This window comes from Carassius auratus, unplaced genomic scaffold, assembly GCF_003368295.1.
Source record: "Carassius auratus strain Wakin unplaced genomic scaffold, ASM336829v1 scaf_tig00002576, whole genome shotgun sequence".
Taxonomy (NCBI): Eukaryota; Metazoa; Chordata; class Actinopteri; order Cypriniformes; family Cyprinidae; genus Carassius; species Carassius auratus.
Window position 1 is genome coordinate 1,619,816 of NW_020523459.1, and position 20,897 is coordinate 1,640,712.

General features: G+C 37.0%; 1 protein-coding gene and 1 pseudogene across 2 annotated transcripts; both read right to left on the bottom strand.

The window, feature by feature from the left end:
• Positions 1–477: 477 nt before the first annotated feature.
• On the bottom strand, positions 478–15,912 carry LOC113069914 (protein ENL-like). Of its 2 annotated transcripts, none has more exons than XM_026243034.1 (12): positions 15,786–15,912; positions 11,413–11,593; positions 9,956–10,038; positions 9,186–9,329; positions 8,950–9,075; positions 6,069–6,698; positions 5,442–5,532; positions 4,844–4,955; positions 3,767–3,866; positions 3,296–3,364; positions 2,990–3,061; positions 478–2,905 (listed from the first exon to the last, which is right to left on the bottom strand). In XM_026243034.1, exons 1-12 carry the CDS (start codon positions 15,795–15,797, stop codon positions 2,777–2,779), a joined length of 1,749 nt encoding a protein of 582 aa, XP_026098819.1. In that variant the 5' UTR covers positions 15,798–15,912; the 3' UTR covers positions 478–2,776. The 2 variants fall into 2 exon arrangements, with proteins under 2 accessions (XP_026098819.1, XP_026098818.1); XM_026243033.1 differs by having other exon boundaries at positions 3,287–3,364.
• Positions 15,913–16,907: 995 nt separating this feature from the next.
• On the bottom strand, positions 16,908–19,885 carry LOC113069835 (alkaline ceramidase 1-like; annotated as a pseudogene).
• Between the last annotated feature and the right edge of the window lie 1,012 nt (positions 19,886–20,897).

Genomic DNA, 20,897 nt, shown 5'->3' on the forward strand with positions numbered 1-20,897 from the left:
TCAACATGATATTAAGTTATAATTTGGAACCACAATGTTGAACAGGGCTTCGTATACGTTTTTTTTTTACAAATTAATATTATCAAACTAATTAAAAGTGACAACACATATTATAGATTTAGATTTCAGATAAATGTTTTTTTCTAACTCCTAACTAAATTTAATCTACAAAAAAAAAAATGTAAGAAGCCGATCGTAAATTGTTTTTCTTGAGCATAAAATCAGTAAATTAGAATGATTTCTGAAGGATCATGTGACGCTGAAGACTGAAGTAATGAAAATATATATATATATTTTAAAATGCAATGCGTCACGATATCACGGTTAAGTATTTTCATCAAATAAATAATTTTAAATATTCATCAAATAAAACGTAATAAATGTACCTGTAAAACAACGCTCAACCTGAGACTTCTAAAAATGGTTGAGCAGCTAAGATGGCCCCTAAAAATGAAATTAGTAATAAAAGCCGCTGTGAACAGTACTCAAATGACTTTATTCATAATATGATTTTGCAATAAAAACATAAAAAGTAACATCTTTTGCCCTTATTACAACTTGCATCAAATGACCACATGGTGGCATTGTGTCCCAAGTTTAACACGTCATACCAAAGTTTACTCTTCTGTTCAGATCTCGGAAGGTTTTCTACCACGTTATCAGAACATATGTAATAAACCCAGACCTCCCCAAACCCCACGGATAAATACAGCAAGTTCTTCCGCGCTCACAAACACAAATAAAAACACCACTGACTGACAAAAGACAGCTCTCTGAACCTGCAAGCGAAGTATGTGAAAATGATGCAGTATTAACCGTTGATTAATGTTTCCTCAGACTCCTGTAGAAAATGCTCCCGCTGTCTACTATACATGTGTCTCTATGTAATATGATTGAAATATTTGCCCCTCCATTAGTGTTATTTTGCTGCATCCCATGTACAAAACAGGTTCTCCACTTTCTTGCTGAAAAAAAAAAAAAAAACTTCAAGCTGGTTTAACCGAGTGACAAGTGGCCAAAACCACTCTATTACAAGCAAACAAGCTTTTCGGCATGGTTTAAATCAAATACATTAACAAATACTTGTTCGTTTCTCAAATCTGCAGTCCTCCCCTTGTAGTGGATAATAATGAGGCTACAACAAAAAAGATGCTAGACGCCAAGTTGTAGAAATTCAGCTCTGCTATACAAACACACCCTGCCATGAACTCATAAATTGGCCTGAAGTAACATTTTCAAGTTCTGATGGTCATGTTTACAGTCTATGAAGAAATAATGTACTGATACAGAGAGAGCGAGAAAAACAAAAGAAGAAAATAACTAAAATTCTTTAAAAACTGGCATTTCTTGACACAGAAATCGACAAATTAATATCATATTGCATGTAAATATTGTATAAAACTATTAAAAATACAATTTAGACAATTAAGTACTTGAGTCAACAAAGCCAAAAGTGCAGAGGTACATAAATAAAAAATAACTCCCTCAAATAAAGTAAAAAAAAAAAAAAAAAAAACAATAACAGGGTGTTTATTTTTTCAGAGCTGCCACTCAAGTTCACTGAAACTCCACCTCCTTTTGCCTCTTGCCCCACCCCTTTATGACAGTGTGACCTGAACTAGTATCCGGTCAAAGGTTAAAGTTCACACACCAAGTACTGGGAGTTTAAAGTTCACACACATAAAACTAAATCATTCTCTTGCTGAAAACACACACAAATATGCTAAATCAGAATGACGATATAAACGTTTTTTTGTTCTCTAAGATCCAGACGAATCAGTTGGAGATTTCAAAACCCGTGCAAACAACACTCCCAGACTCTCGCAGGGTGAAGTTAAGGGCATGTGGTCTGCAACTCAGGCCACGGAGCCTCTTAAAGCTATTAGCATAACAATGAGCACAGGGGTGAAGTCAGTGAAGTCGAGATATAGTCGCTCTGAGAGAGTCAGAGTCAGAAGCACAGTGAATCTACAGACTGCTGTTTCAGGGGTCACATGAGAGGAAAACAGCTCGTCTCGTCCTTTCCTTTTGTCTCTCCCGCTTAGTCTCATGAATAAACCATAAGTGATGACAAAAAACACAGATCAACACAGAGTTTCAAATACTTTTCACAAGCTGCACTAGCAATGCACGACATTTAAGTTCTAAGGCCCGTTTGGCGAACACATAAATGAGGATTGATGCATATTGGCATACAAATTTGGAATCTCCCTGGGACGATATCCAGGGATCCCACATATAGAGAAGGATTGACTAAAGTCGGAGTGAAAGATAACACTGCTGTAATTCCTAAGAGCACAAATGAGATGGTGTGAAAAAAGGCACTAAGACTAGCCCTAGAGGATAGAAAGGCGATACATTCACGGCGTGCGGGGCTTCCTTTTCCGACCACAATCAAAAATACCTTGAAAAAACATCGGTACAAAAATAAAATATAAAAGGTTGCAACCCTTGATGCATCAGTGCGTATGGCTACAGGGAGACATTTTTGTTTTCTTTCCGGTTATTTTGAATATGAGCTTCAAGCAATTCTGGCCCCATTAAGAAGAGAAGTTTCTGTCCAACAGGATACTGAGGAGGAGAGAAGAAGTGTTGTAGTGTTGGAACATAGCTGCACTTCCTCCTCAAAATACTGTATGTTTCACTCCTTTTCAAGATTTCCCCACGGTCTTCATTTCCTGTGAACACATTTTCACCTTTTGCAGCCCTCTCTCAGGACAAAAGAAGTGACAAAGGGCAGCCCTCCTCCCCTCCCCCAGTCTCGATGGACTTCCTGTCATGTGGCGGTGGCTTCCAGGTAGCTCTGTAGTTTACGGACAGTTGACTCATCCAATGAGAAAAGGTCAAAGTCAAAAGTTGTGTTGGTGACATTAAAGTGGCCGGTCTCCTCGATGAGGTTCACGATCTGGAGACAGGATACGGCTCAGTGGTATCGGTTCAAAGCTTATACACAAACGCAAGCTATTTTAATTCACACGCAAACACCCACCTGCTGCAGAACGTTACGCTCTCTTAACGCCATCAGCCTGCGATGAAGGTCTACCAGCTCTTCAGTGTACGCCTGAAAATAGGAAAAGATGATCAGAAGGTCAGTTTTAACTCTGAAAAGCCATATAAACACATACAAGCTTGTATTAGCACTAACAGTTTTTAAAAAGGCACCCATATTTACTTAAGTTAGTTGGAAAGAGCAGTTTTACAAACTACTTTTAGAATCTTTTAGAAGCTGGGTCGACTTGATCAAATAGAAGTAACTTATGGGAATGAGAAAAAAAAATTGATTTACCCTTCCTACCTTGTCGTATCCCTTCTTCAGGACCTTTTCTTGTCGTAAACAAGGGTCTGGACTCTTTCTGCCTGACACCTTTATGACAGAAAGACAAAAGGAAACAGAGAGGAAAGGAACAAGAAAGAATCATATGGATGGACTGAAACAGAGATTGAGTAATCAAGACATTGATCTATTTTCCAGTAAGAGTGCACCAGTGCCTGGAGCGCTGCTCTGAATCCCAGTGACCTGACTGGCAGCACCCAGTTAAGCAGCATTCCACAGTCATTGGATCAAAAGCTGTGTGTCGGCACACCTCATTTCAACACTGGGCGCAGCATAATCCAAGAACTAATGCGAATCGTCCATCATCCGACAGTCAACGAAACAGTGTGTGCTCCAAACTGAGCGATCGGCATGACTGAATGATTAAACACACCAACTGGATGACTGTCAGGGATTAACAAGAGGCCGCCACAGTCCTGAGTATCACTTCACCTTGTTGTTGGTGGTGCTGTGTTTCTGTGGCTGAGGTGGTGGGTCTCGACTGGGACGCTGCAGGCCGTCACTGCAGTCACTCTCGCTGTCTAAGCTCAGTCTGTGAAGGGAGAAAAGCAAACAGTTCAACTCTGTGAAAATGATTGACTTTTCCTGAAATAATAGTTTTTAATTGTGTTCCAGTCACTGTTTTCAATGCAATGAAGGGCGAGTGGAGCTTTCAAGCTTTGAGAAACACAAAAAGCTTGTTCTGAAGGCATACAAGAGACTTGTGTGAGGAACAGACTTAAATTCCAGTTGTTATTTACTGGGGATCCTCCAGTGAGCTGTTAACAGCTACAAATGGACCTGTGAATTGCTCAGCTTGAACTCGAGAACTGCATCTGTCAGATTTCTAAACGAATCATCTAGACCAGTTTTGCGAACTGGATCAACAGATTCATTGAAAAGATCAGACGCAAAATAATGATTATTGATTAATTCACTAATCAGATTTGACAAATTTTTTGATCTAAAGCTAGACGAATTATGTGATTTTCAATGAAAGATTTTCATTTTAAACAAATCTTTAACGGTTTCAGAAGACATGGAATATAATGCATGAGTCACATGGACCACTTTTACAGTGTTTTTACACCAGATCGTTCATTATATTAAAAACACACATACATATATATACATACATATACACACACACACACACACACATGTCAAAAGAAGAACAACAACTATTTTTTCTTTTCTTTTTTGGATAAGCGCCATAAAACTTGCAGCCTATTTTTCATTCAATCTGAATGAATACATTTCGTTTTAAAGAATAGTTCAAATAAACAATAAACACTGAAAGAAAATCCCATTCTACCATTAATCTCACACTTCTAGCCTCACGAAAATAAGTCTTTCAAAGCAGCTCAGCAACACTTGAGTGAGATGAAGAATAGAGAGAGGCGCATGAAGTCGAGTGTTTACTCTGAGCAAACAAATCCGTTCTCCGCCTCTGCTAACATTGATTACAGGGACTTAAAGCATTTGAAAGACCTGCTTAAACAGACATTGACAGGAAAGAGGGAGAATGACCTGGAGTCTCGACTGGGCAGGTTGTTCTTGACTGGCGTCTCTCCGTCTGAGCTGCTATCGTCATCATCGGACTCCTCCGACTGGAGGTTCGCCACCATAGAGCGCAGCGGGCCTACGGACCAAAATCCACAATGAGCTTCTGCAACATTTATGCTGGTTTGATTGAATTTTCAAGCTTGCCCTTTAAAAGGTGAAGTATGTCATTTCTGTGCCACTAGCTCGACCACATTGAATTGGAAAAATAATGATGGTTTTCAAACGGATTTCCTTACAACTCCTCCCACCCGCCATTGGTTAGACAAACAAAAGTCATTTTATTAGTTAAGCCTATGTTTTGTGTTGTACTGGATGTTACAAAATAAATGAGAAAGGAACAAGGATTTGTAACATCGACAATGACAAATTACACAAATCACCTTTTTAAAAAAAATTCTCATTATAAGGAAGTGCCTAGATCTGACACGTCCTTAACCCTCTCCACGGTAATCGATCAAAGCTGCAGACTGTTAACCTTGAGTTAAAGTGTAGTAGGGAAATCTATTTATGGATCTGACTGCTTCTTATCAGACACTCCCTGCAGTAAAAGAGCAGGTCCTACCTTGGCCTTGTTTCTGCTGTGGCTCAAAGTCTGAGTCGGAGCTGGACTCGGAGCTGGAGCTGGAATTAGACGGGCTGGAAGGTGCTGACTGCTGTGGGATGGAGTAGATAGGACACAAAATAAAGATTTTGTTTAACACAGACGTCACCTTTAGGTCTGGAGGTGTTAACCTTTTTTAAAATATTGTTCAAGTTGATTCATAGATTTTTCTACGAATTAGTTTGTCTTAATTTGCAGATGTATTTATTAATTAATATATTTAAAATAAAATAAAATAAAAGTAACTGTCATGCCCTGACATCAATTTAAATAAATAAATACTGTGAAAGAAATCAATAATTAAATTTAACACTTTTATAAAAAGGCTGAAAACCCTAACTTATTTAAAATAAAATTAATAAACTAATTTTATATAAAAAATAAAAAAAGAGAAAAAAATAAATAAATATAAATATATCAAACACTTTTAAAATATTTACCAACCCATACACACTGTGATTAAAAAAAAAAAAGTTTACATTTTTTTTTCCAACCTCTAACTTGTAAAAAAAAAAAAGAAAGAAAAAGAAAGAAAGAAAAAGTGGTTTAAAATCCTTGTAAACAAATCTTTTATCTCTTGATTCTAACCTCAGACTTAGACGAGGCCTCATCATCTGAATTGGAGTCATCGGATTCCGGAGGTTTCTTGGACTCCTTGACCTCTTGGCCCTCTGACTTGCCCTTGGCCCAGCGGCCCTTCTCTTTAGAGGCCTTCTTATCCACATATCCCGAGGAGGCCGTGGAGGAAGACGCTGTTCGGGGGGAGGTGCCGGTGAACCCCCCACTGCTGGAGACTTTTGACCCCTCTGAACCGCCCTTCTTTGGCTTCTTGACACTAGGTTTGGGTGACTCCGCATTGGAAGGTCGTTTGCTGGGTGCTTTTCCATCGGCCGCTCCCCCTCCCCCACCACCGCCTGCTGACCCCACTCCCCCTCCTTTAGGAGACATGCCTTCCATTTTGGACTCCTTCGACATGAGTTTTGGCTCCTTGAAAGCAGCTTTGGGCAGGACTTTATTCTCGTCTTTTGCTTTGATCTCGGTTTTCTTGGTTGATGACGATGAAGATGAGGAAGGGTCGCGGTTACTTTTGCTGCTGCCGTCCCTTTCAACTTCTCCTTTGGATGTGGCCTTGCTCTCAGAGTCTTTTCGTGGCCGCTCTCGATGCTCCTTGGCCATTTTATGGGATTTGGACACTTTGCTTCCTTCTTTACTAGGTTCCTACAGAAAAGACACAGTGTTAACAATTAAAAATATAATCTCTATCCACCAAGTTAAATTTGTCAGTTATCCAAAAAAAAAAAAAAACTGCTGCAAAACTACATATAAAGTACTGCATTCCTAATCACTCAGCTGCATCATAATTTCAAAAAAGAAAAAAAATATATACAATTCAGTTAAAAAAAATGTGGTTTTATTTACCAAGGATGCATCAAAGTGATCAAATGTGACAGAAAATATATTTACAATTGTTTATTTAAAATATATATATTAATTTAAAAAAAGTTCTGCTCTTTTGAACTTTCTATTCAAATCCTGAAACGTATCAAGCAGAACAATATTAGGCAGTTTTTTTTTTACATTGATAAGAAGAAATGTTTTTGAGCACCAAATCAGCATATTAGAATGATTTTTGAACGATCATGTGACACTAAAAAATAAATTTCTATTTTAAAATAATCATATAATAAATTGTAATTTTATAAAATTTGTAAAGTTGTAAAGTTATTTTAAATTGTAATATGACAGTATTACTGTTTTACTGTAGTGTTGAGTAAATAAATAAAGCTTACCACAGCCTTGGTAAGCTTCAGAAATTTCTTTCAAAAATATTTACAAAAATCTGACCAATTTCAAACTTTTCAAAGGTAGTGCACACTTACAAAAAAATTATAATACAAAAGAACTATATTTTAGTTCATGATACACACTGTTGTATTTATTTCATTCATGGAAGTATGGAAATGCATAATAATAATTATCCAAATAGTCATTTTAAATAACCCCAATATTAAAATAAGAAACATTCAGTACCATATTGCTATCGTCTGTCACCATTTACAATGGTTCACATTGTCAAATACAACCACACGACAGAACCCCTATTAGGATTAAGCATAGAGTTTGACACTTCTAATAATAAAAGAATCACAAAAGACCATTAAAGCATGTCTTAACTGTGATCATATAACTCGCCTGTGACCTTGACACAAAGGTCATGTGCTGTATTAATGAGGCTGCGCTGAGATTAGGACTGTTAAGGATAATGGGGATGCTGGAAGATGTCCAGCTGTGGATGATCACAGTAAATCAGCAGCGAGCGACTGACCCTCTTTACTGCACTAATGAAAGATGCCGCAGAGTGACCCAGACAAAGCACCAGCGCTCACATACGATAAAGCAAAGGTCATTTAATAGAGAGATGACACATGTCCTATATAATGGACTCTTAATTCTTACTGAAACGATCTAATCTGCTGCTTAGAAGGCAACAAAAGGAAGAATCGAGGAAGCTGTGATCCCTTAATATCTCTCTTTTATCTAATCTGTTATCAGATATTAATTTTTTATTACAAATGATTTTTCAGAATAACATGATTTGAGTGAAAGAAGTTTGGGGTTAGTAGGACAGAGCTATTCAAATCTTGCCCTGGAGGGCCAGTGCACTGCAGAGTTTAACTCCAACCCTGATTAAACCCACCTACCTGTGATTTTCTAATGATCACAAAGACATTGATTAACAGACTCAGTGTGTGTTTGATCAGGGTTGGAGCTAAACTCTGCAGTGCACTGGCCCTCCAGGGCAAGATTTGAATAACCCTGTTGTAGGATCTTTTCATGTTATTGAAGAAGTCCTTTATGCTCACCAAGGCTCCATTCATTTGTTTGAGAAATAAAATAAATAAATAATAATAATCTGAAATATTGTAACAAAAAAAAAAAAAGATTTTAAAATGTATTCCTGTGATGCCAAAGCTGAATTTTCAGCAGCCATTACTATAGCCTTCAATTTCACATAATCAAAATTTCATATTATTAATGTTAAAAACAATTAGCTTAATATTTTGCAAAATGCAAAATTTTTTAGGATTTATTGATGAATAGAAAGTTCAAAGGAACAATATTTTAATTTTTTTTAAACATTATAAATGTCTTTGCTCTCACTTTTGATCAAATTAATTCTTCCTTGCTAAACAGAAGTATTCATTTATTTCCAAAAAAGAACAAAAAATACTGACCCTGAATTATATCTTCTTCATTTTAAATCATAACTTTGTCTGTTTTCTCAGAGAAAAATAAAAAAATTAAATCCTAAAACAGCCCCCCCCCCCCCCACCCCACAGGTTTAAATGAAAAAAATACAGATTTTCTATGTGATCTCTGAATTTTGGGCCCCAATGTATAAAAAGGAAAGGAAACAGCACAGTCATTCAGCATGTCATATGGCAAATTTTAAAATGATTTTTCAGACCTTTGATCCTTGTGAGGTCTTGCTCTTCTTAGGGTCAGAAAAAGCAGAGAGAGGGATGGTTGGAAGCATGGGGTAATCTGGGCTGGGTTTCGGGACCACCTCTGCCCCCTCTGGGACCACCATGATCTGATATGTACAGAATTAATGAAAGACAAGAGCACATTCACCAAAATTGTACAATATTCCTGAATTAACTAAGCAACAAACAATTCAATTTCCCATAATGCAGCACTCACCCCTCCAGCCTTGACCAGCTTGCGGCGGAAGTCTCGAGTGGGGTTATTAAAGGTTAGTTTCTCACAGCGCAGGTGATTGACAGGTGGGTTTCCCTCCAGGTTAAGAAAGAGGTCATAATTGAAGCACACCTTCTTTGGCTCCTCCTGTATTAAAATAACATTATTAAGTGATTCCATTAAATCATCTCATATTACAGAGCAGCATCTGCAGTGATTCTAGGACTACTTTCATGGGCGGCACAGCCAGAGGATCATTCAAGATTTAAGGGCAAAACACCCCCAAAGATCAGACTTCCAAATCAAACCCCCAGATGCACATTCTCCACCTCTATATCTTTTTATCTCTGTCTCTCAGCATGCTGAAATCTGTGATATACTGAAAACAACTCGGGAAAACGAGACTCACTGAAGGCTGGAGATGTTTTTCAGACCAGAAATGACAGATACAGATACATATCACAAGCCTGTGAGTCAGTGGGTGAGTTTGAAGAAGAGAACGTAATGGTTTCGCATTATACTAATCTGATCACAATGCAAATCATTCTCCTCTGCATACTGTACTCTCATTGCCTGTTTAATGTCAATGGGGGGAGGTTCACGGATGACAAGACAGAGGAAGAGAAGCCGATACTCAGATGAGTCACAGAGGAAAAAAAAAAGGGGGGGGGGGTGGAGGAGAATGAAAATGTGAAAAATTGAAACTATTACAGAACAAGAGAGAACAGTAACAGAAGACAGAAGAGCTGCAGGAACAGGCTTGGAGACTTCACCTTGTTTTTGAAGTAGACCTCTATGGGCATCAGAAAACCAGCGTATCCCGACTCCTCAACCTTGTATGGTGGCTCCTTACACACTGCAAATAAAATAAAAGATTAATTATTTCACTAAAAATGTTGGCATGCAACAATAAAATGCAAAAATATTTGAATGTAATCATTTATACTTGTTTACACTAATCCAAAAGTTTGGGATTGGTAAGATGTTTCATGTTTTTGAAAGAAGGCTCTTATTCTCACCCAAGATGCATTCATTTGATAAGAAAAAAAAACTGTAAACAGCAATATGTGAAATATTTTAGATGAATGTTTTTTTAATATATTTAAAAATGCAATTTATTTCTGCGATGGTCAGTTTTCAGCGGACCGTGATCCTTCAGAAATCATCTTAATATGCTGATTTGGTATTCATATAACATTTCTTATTACTATCAGTGTTGAACAAAAAGTTGCTGCTTAACATTTTTGTGAAACAAAAGATTCTTTGATAAATAGAAAGTTCAAAAAGAAGAGTGTTTATTTAAAATAGAACTTTTTTGTAACATTAACAAATGTATTTAACATCACTTTTGATCAATTCGATGTTGAATAAAAGCAATCTTTTCTTTCCAACAGAATATTACTCACCCCTGAACTTTTGAACAGTATGTTTTCATATATAGATCATTAAGTATTATTTCATGTTTCATAATGTTATTAATAAGAGTGATTTCACATTTTCATTAGAGCTTTCATTTACAAACAAGAAAATGAAGGCTTTGCTCATGAATATTAATTATGTTTACTCAGTAGGCTTAACTGATTGGTTGAAAGGCACATGCGGTTAGGTTTGCACTGATCAGCTGCCAATTCGAGAATATGACTATGGTGAAGACACGGTTCATGAATTTTTATTAAAATTACTTGACTGGACATTTCTGCATGACCCAATTGATATTCACAAACTATAAATTGATTTTGCAAACAAATCTTGGAATCAGCGTTTTGAACTGATTCACTGAAACACAGTGTGAAAGAACGGATTGTATATTGCCAACAAAATAATATAAAATATATTGCACGTATTCAAAATATCCCTCCATCCATGTCATCATAAAGGAATGTGAATAAAAAACGCGAACTTCGTTCTAAGACTAGCACTGTTAATTCAAGACAAGTGAAATGGGTTGATGTTTAATCTGCTGACAGTAGTTTCATTTCACCAGTCATTTGAGGCTCTTTATCTGTAGCCTAAAGTATTGATTGGGTATCGATGCCAAAGTACTAGAAGCTAGTGTGCTACCAAAGCCAAAAACTTTGATAGTAAGCCAACCCTAACTATAAATATTAAAAGAAAGCAGCAAGCTGCTCTTTATGATATGCAACATGCCGTGTGGATCTCACACATGTTGCTTTTTGAAGACTGAACTGTCAGTGGTGCAATTTCTCAATTGTGAAGGTGTGAAATTTACCCCTCTTGGGTTTAGGAAAGCTCTCGTGCAGCCGGAAGACGACTTTATCTACAAAGTGCTGAATGTCGCTGTTCTCAGGGCCTCGCACAAACACCATCCAGTCATGGGTGAAGCCCTCTGACGTCACCTTCTTCCTCAGCTGGGCCCTGTGACCCAGCTCAAGCTTTACCTGAACCGTGCACTGCAAACAGAGAAACACATCTTAATCAAACGCGGAGCTGAAGTTCAGGAGAGGAGACCAGTGGACACTTTCCATCACATGTAATTCATGATCAGAGACTACTACAATCATTCAGTGTAAAGTAGGATTTAAAAAAATTAAAATTACATATATAATAAAAGATTTTCAGAAAAATTATGGTTTTGTTATAAAATTTTACAAAAGATTTCTGTTTAAAAATGCTTTGAACTTTTTACTCAAAGAATCCTGAAATCCTAAAAATATTAAGCAGCTGTCACAGTTATTAATCGCAGTAAGTGATAAAAATGTGTTTTGAGCATGAGGTATTTTTATATTTGAAAGATCGCTGAATAAACGTGACATTGAAGACTAGAGTAATGTCTGCTGAAAATTCAGCTTTACCATCACAGGAACAAACTACATTAAATTACAACAAAATGCATATGATAAAATAGAAACCAGTTTTAAATTTTAATAATATTTTATTCTTTAATATTATGTCAATGTTATTACTGTATTTTCATGAAAAAAAACTGCCTTTGTGAATATAAGAATATAATTAGATTTTTTTTTTTTTTTTTTTTTGTCTACCTGACCCCAAATTTATTTATTACACTATGGTAACGGTTAAAAAAAGAAAAACGAAAGAAAAAAAAAATTATATTAATATTTGTAATCATTTTATATACCATATGTTTTTACTTTAAAATATGTATTGCTAACTATTTATATGTAACGTAGCTTTTTAGGAATTAGATTTTTTGTGCACTCCTAAAACAAAAGACAAATAAAATGACCTTGAGGATTAGATCACATTGGTAAATCATCAAGCAATCATCAAAATTGAGTGAATTCATATAGCTGAAAACTGTTATTGATGTAGCAGGGAAGATAGAGCTGCACAATTATTCAAAATCAAATCACGATTAAGCAGAAGCAATGATTGTCAGTGTGTATCTTTCAGTGAAGCACGATTCTGTGATCAGCAGTAAATCTCCATTCAAAAGCCAGAGGGCGCTCTCGCGCTGAAAATCCAAATATGCCCCGAAGATGAAATCCAGGAAATCCCTATTGTTGCAGCTGAATAAACAGAAGATTTAACTGCTTTCATTAATTCAAAGTGACTAATACACACACACCTAAGGCAATATATGTTCTTCTTATTATAATTTTGATCATAATAAGTATATCTATTAGGGATGGCACGGTTCAACTTTTTCACGGTTCGGTTTGTTTCACGGTTTTAGAGTCACGGTTTCAGTACAGTTCGGTATGTGCTATGTTTATGGAAAAACAATACTTTTTAAGAAAAGGTGCCACACCCTAATATCTATAATGAAATGTTAATCGACATAGCCTTTATCACTGCTTAGAATACAATGAAATATTGTGTGCCCTAATTATTCTGTTTAAGAAGCCACATCATCTCACAGAAGGATTTATTTCAAACACTCGACTGACATTATGAAAAAACATCTCATTAAATGTGGTATTTTAACATGCTTTCAGATGGAGCAGCATTTACTACACAGAGCCGTGGTTCACTGAGAAGATACGCAAACAGCTGCCATTACCGCAAACGATACAGTCGATTAAATAACCCTACGATTATATCGTCGGCGATTATGAATGCAATTTTGCATAGCTTGTCCAGAGAACTACGGATCTGTGTAGTAAATAAAACCAAGTGATGGAAGATTTACTGCTAATCACAGAACCAGCTTTACGGACTAAATGTGCATGACAATCGTGCAGCCCTAAGAGAAGAGTTACTAAAAAAAGGGCCTCTAGTCACCAAAATCTGAATAGGAATACCTTTCATACACATGCTCAAGCTAATCATCTGTATCATTGACTGGTTCTGCCAAATGGCCAGAAAAAGCCATCAAGGGAATTCCTTGAAAAGCAGCCAGGAAAACTGAACAGTGCCCACATAGGGTGGAGACGGGCCAGACTGGGTTCAGGTGCCCAGAGATGCTCAGCTGCTGTTGACTCGAGTCCTTGAACTAGTGGACACTGAAGAAGCAGAATAAAGAACAAGACTGAGATGTGCTTTTTTTTTTTTACTTTTCTGAAAGACTGTAAGCAGAAGAACGAGTGGAAGGAAAATCTTATTGGCTGGCCGTCCAGTCACCATAATACACTTTAATTCGCTGCGTTGGCCGACACTTCCACTTCTCTAATGCCAAACCTGCCAGCCAGACCCCGACGCTGCCAGGCATCAGAATAACCCCCAAGTCCATCTTTCATTCACTCACCCACAAGCCCCAGCCGAGTCACATATAGACAGACAGTGAGACAAATCTGGCTACCCTCAACAGCGAGAACAGCACAGCTTTAATCCACTCTTTTTCCAGAATTTGCCATTTGTAATTTGTCACAGCAACAGCAGCTTGCCTTGAGGTAACTAACTATTACAAGCGCTACAGACATAAAGCTGTTCCACTCCGTCTGAGAGGAACATGACCACCCGAATATGAAGACGACATGGGACAGACAGGAGACGTGCACAATAAGAGGTTCAACACATGACCACATTAATCCCGGTGAAGGGGGGTAAAAAGATCAAAAGGCCTTTTTGAAAAGGAGTAGATTAAACCGAAGGACAGGCGAACTCTACTGGCTCCTGGTCTCACAAGACACACTCGGGTCACATCACGTTTTGTTAGAAAACTCAAAAGTGGCAGACTGGATTTCTCTCAGGTCACTTCTATGAATCAGATTATCAGTCAAGCATGGTAAAAATACAAGCAGGTCACGTGGAAGCCAACAGGGAAACGACAAAACAACAAGTCTCTGAAGAGCTGCTGCAATGCTGTTGTCAAAGATCCAGCTTGGAAAACATGGATGAATGAAACAAACACATCAACTAAATTGCTATAAAATCTGTAATTACTTGAGAAGTGGAAGGATGAAACAGAATTTTACAACTTCCCTTTCTAAAATCACATTAAATAAAAAGGTTTATAATAAAATATATATTATTTTATTTTTAGATTTGCTGTCATGCATAACTATCTTGCTAAATTACTAGTCTAAAGCCGGATCAAGCAAGTTAAAAGGACAAAACAATACAAAAGGACCAGTAAAAGGAAGTAATAGTTAGATAAACAGCTCATTAAAATTAAGCAGTAAAAACTTTTTTTAAACATTGGGCTAGTTCGTTTTATAAATGTTAAGACAAACAAAACAGTAAACGTGATAAAATACATCCACATTGGCAGCCATATTTCATGTCAAAATACCACTGCAATTTTATTGCTGTTGCATTAAAACTGCTAAACACCAAATACATTTTATGAAGAAAGACTCCATATTTTATGAATATTTTAAACTTTGTAACTGTGGATACCATGTAGATTAAATTTGGAAATGGTCCCATAATATTGTTTAATAATTTTCACAGTATTGCAAATAACAGTAGTGGACAAAAAAAATTCCTAATTTAGGGATATTTTTGCAATGGGACACATTCCGTAATAATAACAATACAAATAATATTTTTTATAATAATAAAGGTTTACTAATGAAACATTTTATTCAGTAGCAGAAAATGCAATTATCCTACTGCAGACCACAGACAAGGCAGAATGTGTAAAAATAGCCAGCATGTTAATGCAATGCTATTCGTCTACAGCATATGATCACTACTGCTGCTCATAAATCATATTGCATAAAAGGGCAATTAATTAGCCTTTGAAGAAGACAGATTCCCGCTTCAGGAGCCCATCAGGAACCCCCCACCCTCAGAGCAGACCTGTGCAATGCCCTCAGCCTTCAGTCTGCATGCTCTGTCAGGAACACTAGTGCATGAAAATGCATGTTCCTCATTTCCTCTAATAAAAGCCGCAGACTGTAGTGACTCCCGGGCCAGAGAATCACAGGACAAAAACACTCTCCTTTGTGTTTCTGCTGGTGCACGCACGACTTGCCTACAGCAAAAGCTGGCGCACGCATCCAGCCCTTTAGGCTGAGCTGATGTCGCCAAATACCGATGTAGCTTTAATATGTGTGGCCAGCTCGAGTCAGATAGCTGAGAGGAGGGAGGAGGGAGGGGGTTTATATGGGTCCGATCCGCTGGTTTCACGAGCCCTAAGTGTCCACATTCAGTTGCAATGGTGGATTTCTCTAAGCGCGCGCTTAAAAAAGTTGACTTCACTCCATGCAACAGCAAAAGCGTTTCATACTCTACCTGATTCTCCATAGTTCGCCGGCCTGATGAAGGTCCTGTTAATTTACAGAAGGCTTTTGAGCGGCTGCTCCCGACTCCTCATTGTGTGTCAATTCCAGCCCAAAACCGGAAACTAGACGGTTCCCCTCCCCTCTCCGGACCGCTGGCATGCGCCCAAAACAGAAAGCGCTTGTGACCAATCAGATGCCGCCTATGATGCGCTTTGCGCCGGCCAGCCAATCGCGTAATGCGGTGGGCGGGACTTCCCACGGGCTGCCTGTACTGGTAGGTAATAATTAGAGATTAGACGAACCTATCGGATGTTTTTGTTTTTGCAGTCTAGTAGCGCTACTTAGGATTGTTATTTTTTTATCTGAATCATATTCAATTTCGTATTTGAAAACAAAGCATGTTGCTCACAGCTGTGTTGTGATTGGTTGGTTGAGGGCATGCCTCTGTTTTCTGTTTAATTAGTGGGATTAGATTACAATAAATAATTAATAATAGTAAATGATTTTAATTGATATTAGAAGGGACTAACTTAATGCATGGCAGACTGGGGCTAGTTGTCACACTTTTTAACTACAGTATATAGAGCCTTAATTTCTGTAAAGGTACTGATAATGTCTAGGCTAAAATAAAGTTAGCCTATTCACATTCCCACTGTTATTACTAGGGAAAACAGAGATGATTTAACACGTTAAACCAATAACGGGGCATGTTGTCACACTATATGGGGTAAGTTGTCACAATGGAGTCTGTCTTTGAATAGCCTATTAGAGGCTTTTTAGCAAAATATACACAGTAAAACAAGTTATAGTAAACCTTTCTTATTGTAAACCTTTCTTGAGAAAGAAACAATAGGTCAAATTGTTGTCAAGAAAGGCTTTTTTTGTAGTTATCCTACATCGCTTACACTAATATACCACGAAAACTAAAATTATTATTATTATTGGTTTAAATCATATGTCTAACCACTTGTCAAATGTCAAATATCAAATGAAAGCAGCTCAACAGCATCCACTACACTTGTATGTACACTTGAAGTTGTATCAATAACCTGGAGTTGGACAAGTTTTCTTTGTTTTCTACATAAACATTTCATCTTTTTATAGTTTTTATAGTTTTATTTTGGTGTGTATCTCATGGTGTATATAAATATATGTAATTTTTAATGTCAACATTTCAAACCCTTAAATAAATAACACCAAATAAATATCCCAGAAATCATAATTTATATAAAAATAACACAAATCATCATTAACAGTACACCATTATCAATAAACATAATTTCATACACTGTGGTGAAGCTTAGAAGTTAAAACACCATTAATGGTTTGCACCATTTGATGTGAGAAAATCATTTCAGAAAGTGACATCTCACATCGAACAAGCAGCATGATTTTCTTCATTGGAACAGACCATTAATCTAACATTTTTACATTTACATATTCGAGTTCACCCCTGAATCAAGTAGTTGCTTATGACAATTTTCATTCAATTGTCATAAAAAGCCTCCGATTCGTATTAAGTAAATCAAGTAAAATGGAGAATTCTTGCTTTGTACATACATTCAATCTTGTCACAACAGTGCAAATATTAATTTTTACATAACAACAGCATGTTGTTTGTAAAGATGAGAGATTGAACAGTCACTTGCATAGAAACATTCACTCACACACACACACACACACACACTTCAGTTTCAGGTTCTGTGAGAAATGTGGAGAAAGTTCCAGAAACTGCAACAATTTCAGCACAACATTTGGTTCATCTAACAAGTTTCTCTTCAGTGTTCACATAACATACAGTGGCTCAGAAGACTGATCTAGGAGCAGCTCCTTCCTGTCCATATCAATATATTCACCATTTCGGAAATATAAAGGCTTGCCCTAAATCAGTGTTAAATTAAGGTTTAATATTTTTATCAAATTAATTTTGGTTTGTTCATCTTGTTTCTGTTCATCTTGTTGTGCCTGCTAGCATCTCTTCCGTGTCTTTGTTGTGTCTTTGAGGACAATGTAAGGAAGCCTGATGGACCATTTATTCCGTGGCCAGTACTACAGGTCAGGTAGGGAATAAGGGATCTCCAGACTGGCGTCCAGGTAAGCGATCAAAGTGCTATCATAAGCGGTGGCCACCACAATCAGAATGTGCCTGAACAGAGGAAAAACAGTATCTGGATAAACATGACAGTCCAAAAGTCTGAACAATGTGGTTTAACCATGTAAAATCTGATATAAAAATAACAATCCATATAAAATAATAGTCAGAATAAAGTTGTTCAATTAAATTTTTTAATGAACCTTTAAACGAAACACACACACACACACAAATCTAAACATGTTTGCATATGTGTTTTTTATGACTCATTTAGTATGATACAGAGAATATAGAGCTCAACATAAGCAAAGGAGAAAAAAAACCTCAGTTTTCTTCCGAGGTCCAAAAATATGCAATTTGGTGCAATTGCTAAGATTTACGTGGCCAAAAATTATTATTACATCTTTATAAATATATAACAGACTAAGCCTACTTAAATGCATTTAAATATCAGTTGACACTCCAAATCTCCCAATAATATGTCTTAGTAAGATATTTAAATGCTTAGTTGTATGATAAGCTCTGCCGTTTTTATTGTGGGGGCAAAACATAATGCAATGCAATGCTGACTGAGAGTTAAGGCCTGTGGTATAATATGATACATTTTAACATGATTTTATATACTCTATGTATGTATGTGTGTGTGTGTGTGTGTATAGATACAGTAGATAGGTAGATAGGTAGGTAAATATAATTATACTAAAAGGCCTTTTAATTGCTAAAAACGTATAAACTATCAATCAGCCAACAGAGGGCATATAGGACATTAAGTACAACAGTTTTTCAGCAAAGTAATGATCATGCAGATAATTTAGAGGTCTTAGAACTTTGCTCATCACAAATGATTTTGTAGGCTTCAGGGTGCTCAGCATACAGTACAGTGGGATATCATGGCTCACTCACCAGATACCGTGCAGATAACAGAAGTCCAGTTTCTGCCAGAAGATCACTAATCCAGCAGGAGATAGCCAGAACCCACTGGCCAATGGACGCCCAGGCCAGACACAGCACACTCTCATCTGTGCAACTGATGAGAAATAGCTCAGTATTGAATGAGAGTGAAAACAAGAAAAACAGCTAAATGAAATACAAACAGATCTTGTATAGTAGCATTAATAGCTTTAAAGTGGATAAGTAGTGACTAAAACAACATCTGAAAAAGCCTGAAGCGACAAATATAGATCCTTTACCTCCTTAATTCCACAAACAGACAGTAGAGGATATGGATGGCGAAGCAGTTGAGAGCGTAGGCATTGGCTGTAGGTTTGACAAAAGAGGACAGAGTGCTTATAACAGTGATGATCAGGACCATATGAGAGGACATTCTCCTGAAAAAGAACAAAACAGAGGAAGAGAGACCATACTTTAGACTGGGGACAGTCTAGAAAATGAATCCTTCTTCATTGACAGCCATTAAAATGCTCACCAAGACTGCATTTATTTAATCAAAAGCAAGTAATTATTGTGAAATATTATTACAATTTAAAATTTTAAAATATTAATATAAGGCTGGTTGGACCCCACTGAGAAAGCTGTGGAAATCAATCATCTCTCCCACAGTGAGATCAGAATATCATGCTGCAAGTTAAACAGGGCTGCTGTTAAACTAAAGACTGTAAATGGATCCTTTATTTGCTCCTATTTTTAGAACTGAAGACACAGCGTTTTAGAGGAGGAAGACAAGTTCATGCCATCACACTGAAACTGAAACTGAAAATGGTATGAAAAATATGAATTTGTTACCTGTCCTTAATATAAAAGGGAAAGTGTCTGCGTGGGAACCACAGAGAGTAGCCAATAGCCAAAACCCATACGGGTGTAGCAGGTAAAGCATTATGGGTGAGATCACAAAGAATATGAATCTGCTCATCTGAAATGAGGAAAAATGCATGTTGGTGAATCAGACACACTCAAACTCAAATAAATTCACATGATGCCTCTAAACAGGGGTTTTGTAGAAGTCACAGTACTAGCGTAGGACCATAAATAAAAACTGAATGGGCTGTACTGTGTTGCATTCGAACTCTGTTGAGCACATGGATAGGTGTAACATTGTGCCTGAGACTGTTTTATAAATCACTGTACTGACACATCAAAAATTCTGTGGCTTACATCTGTGTTAAAGAACTAAACACTTACATTGTAAGTCTTTACATTGGGAAAGAATGGAGCTACGGAACAAAAGGTAGATCTCTGCCTTTCTGGAGGCTCTAGAAGATTGATTTGTAGCATGCAAATTTTATTAAAGGGGACATATCAAGAAAATCAGATTAGCTATAATCAGGTCCCTGTGCATCGAACTTTGTTTTGGTAAGCCTTTCTCTGCAAGCATGTGAAAAACGAGCTGCTCAGATTTCGCTCGCCTATGATGTAGGAAAGGGATCATATTATAATAAACCTCACGTTTCCACCTACAGTGCAGTTGTTACTTAATATACAGATCTAATATAAACATTTATTTCCCAGCTGTTTACCTTCACAGACATAACAGACTGCGTTTTTGTAACTTATGTGTGTTTTTAACATAAACCTGTGTGTATTTGACAGTTTAAGTGCAATAAGACATGAAATAGAACTTAGTTTTATACTCACATGCTGTGTGACAGGCGCTTCCTGTGCGCGTGCTTCAGATGCGGGCGCTCAGAAAACCATGTATCAGAAGTTCAAACTGATATGGCTTTAAACGCATGATTTTAGTGCATGATAATCAAAACCAAACAGTTTTTGGCAGAGTATTTGAGGTATGAGCTGTAAATCCACAGCCCTATTCTGGAAGAGGGGGCGGGAAGCAGAAACTCATTTGCATTTAAAGATACAGACAAGAAAACAGCTGTTTCTGCTTCCACTCAAAATAGTCATTTTCAAAATGATATAATGCATTATCTGTTGGGTATTTTGAGCTGAAACGTAACACATTCTGAGGACACCTGAGACATAAATTACATTTTGTAGAAAGAGGCATATTAAGCGGCATTAAAAGGATGAGGGAACATTTATTTTTATTTTTTTTAATTTTGCCATAAGTCTCAA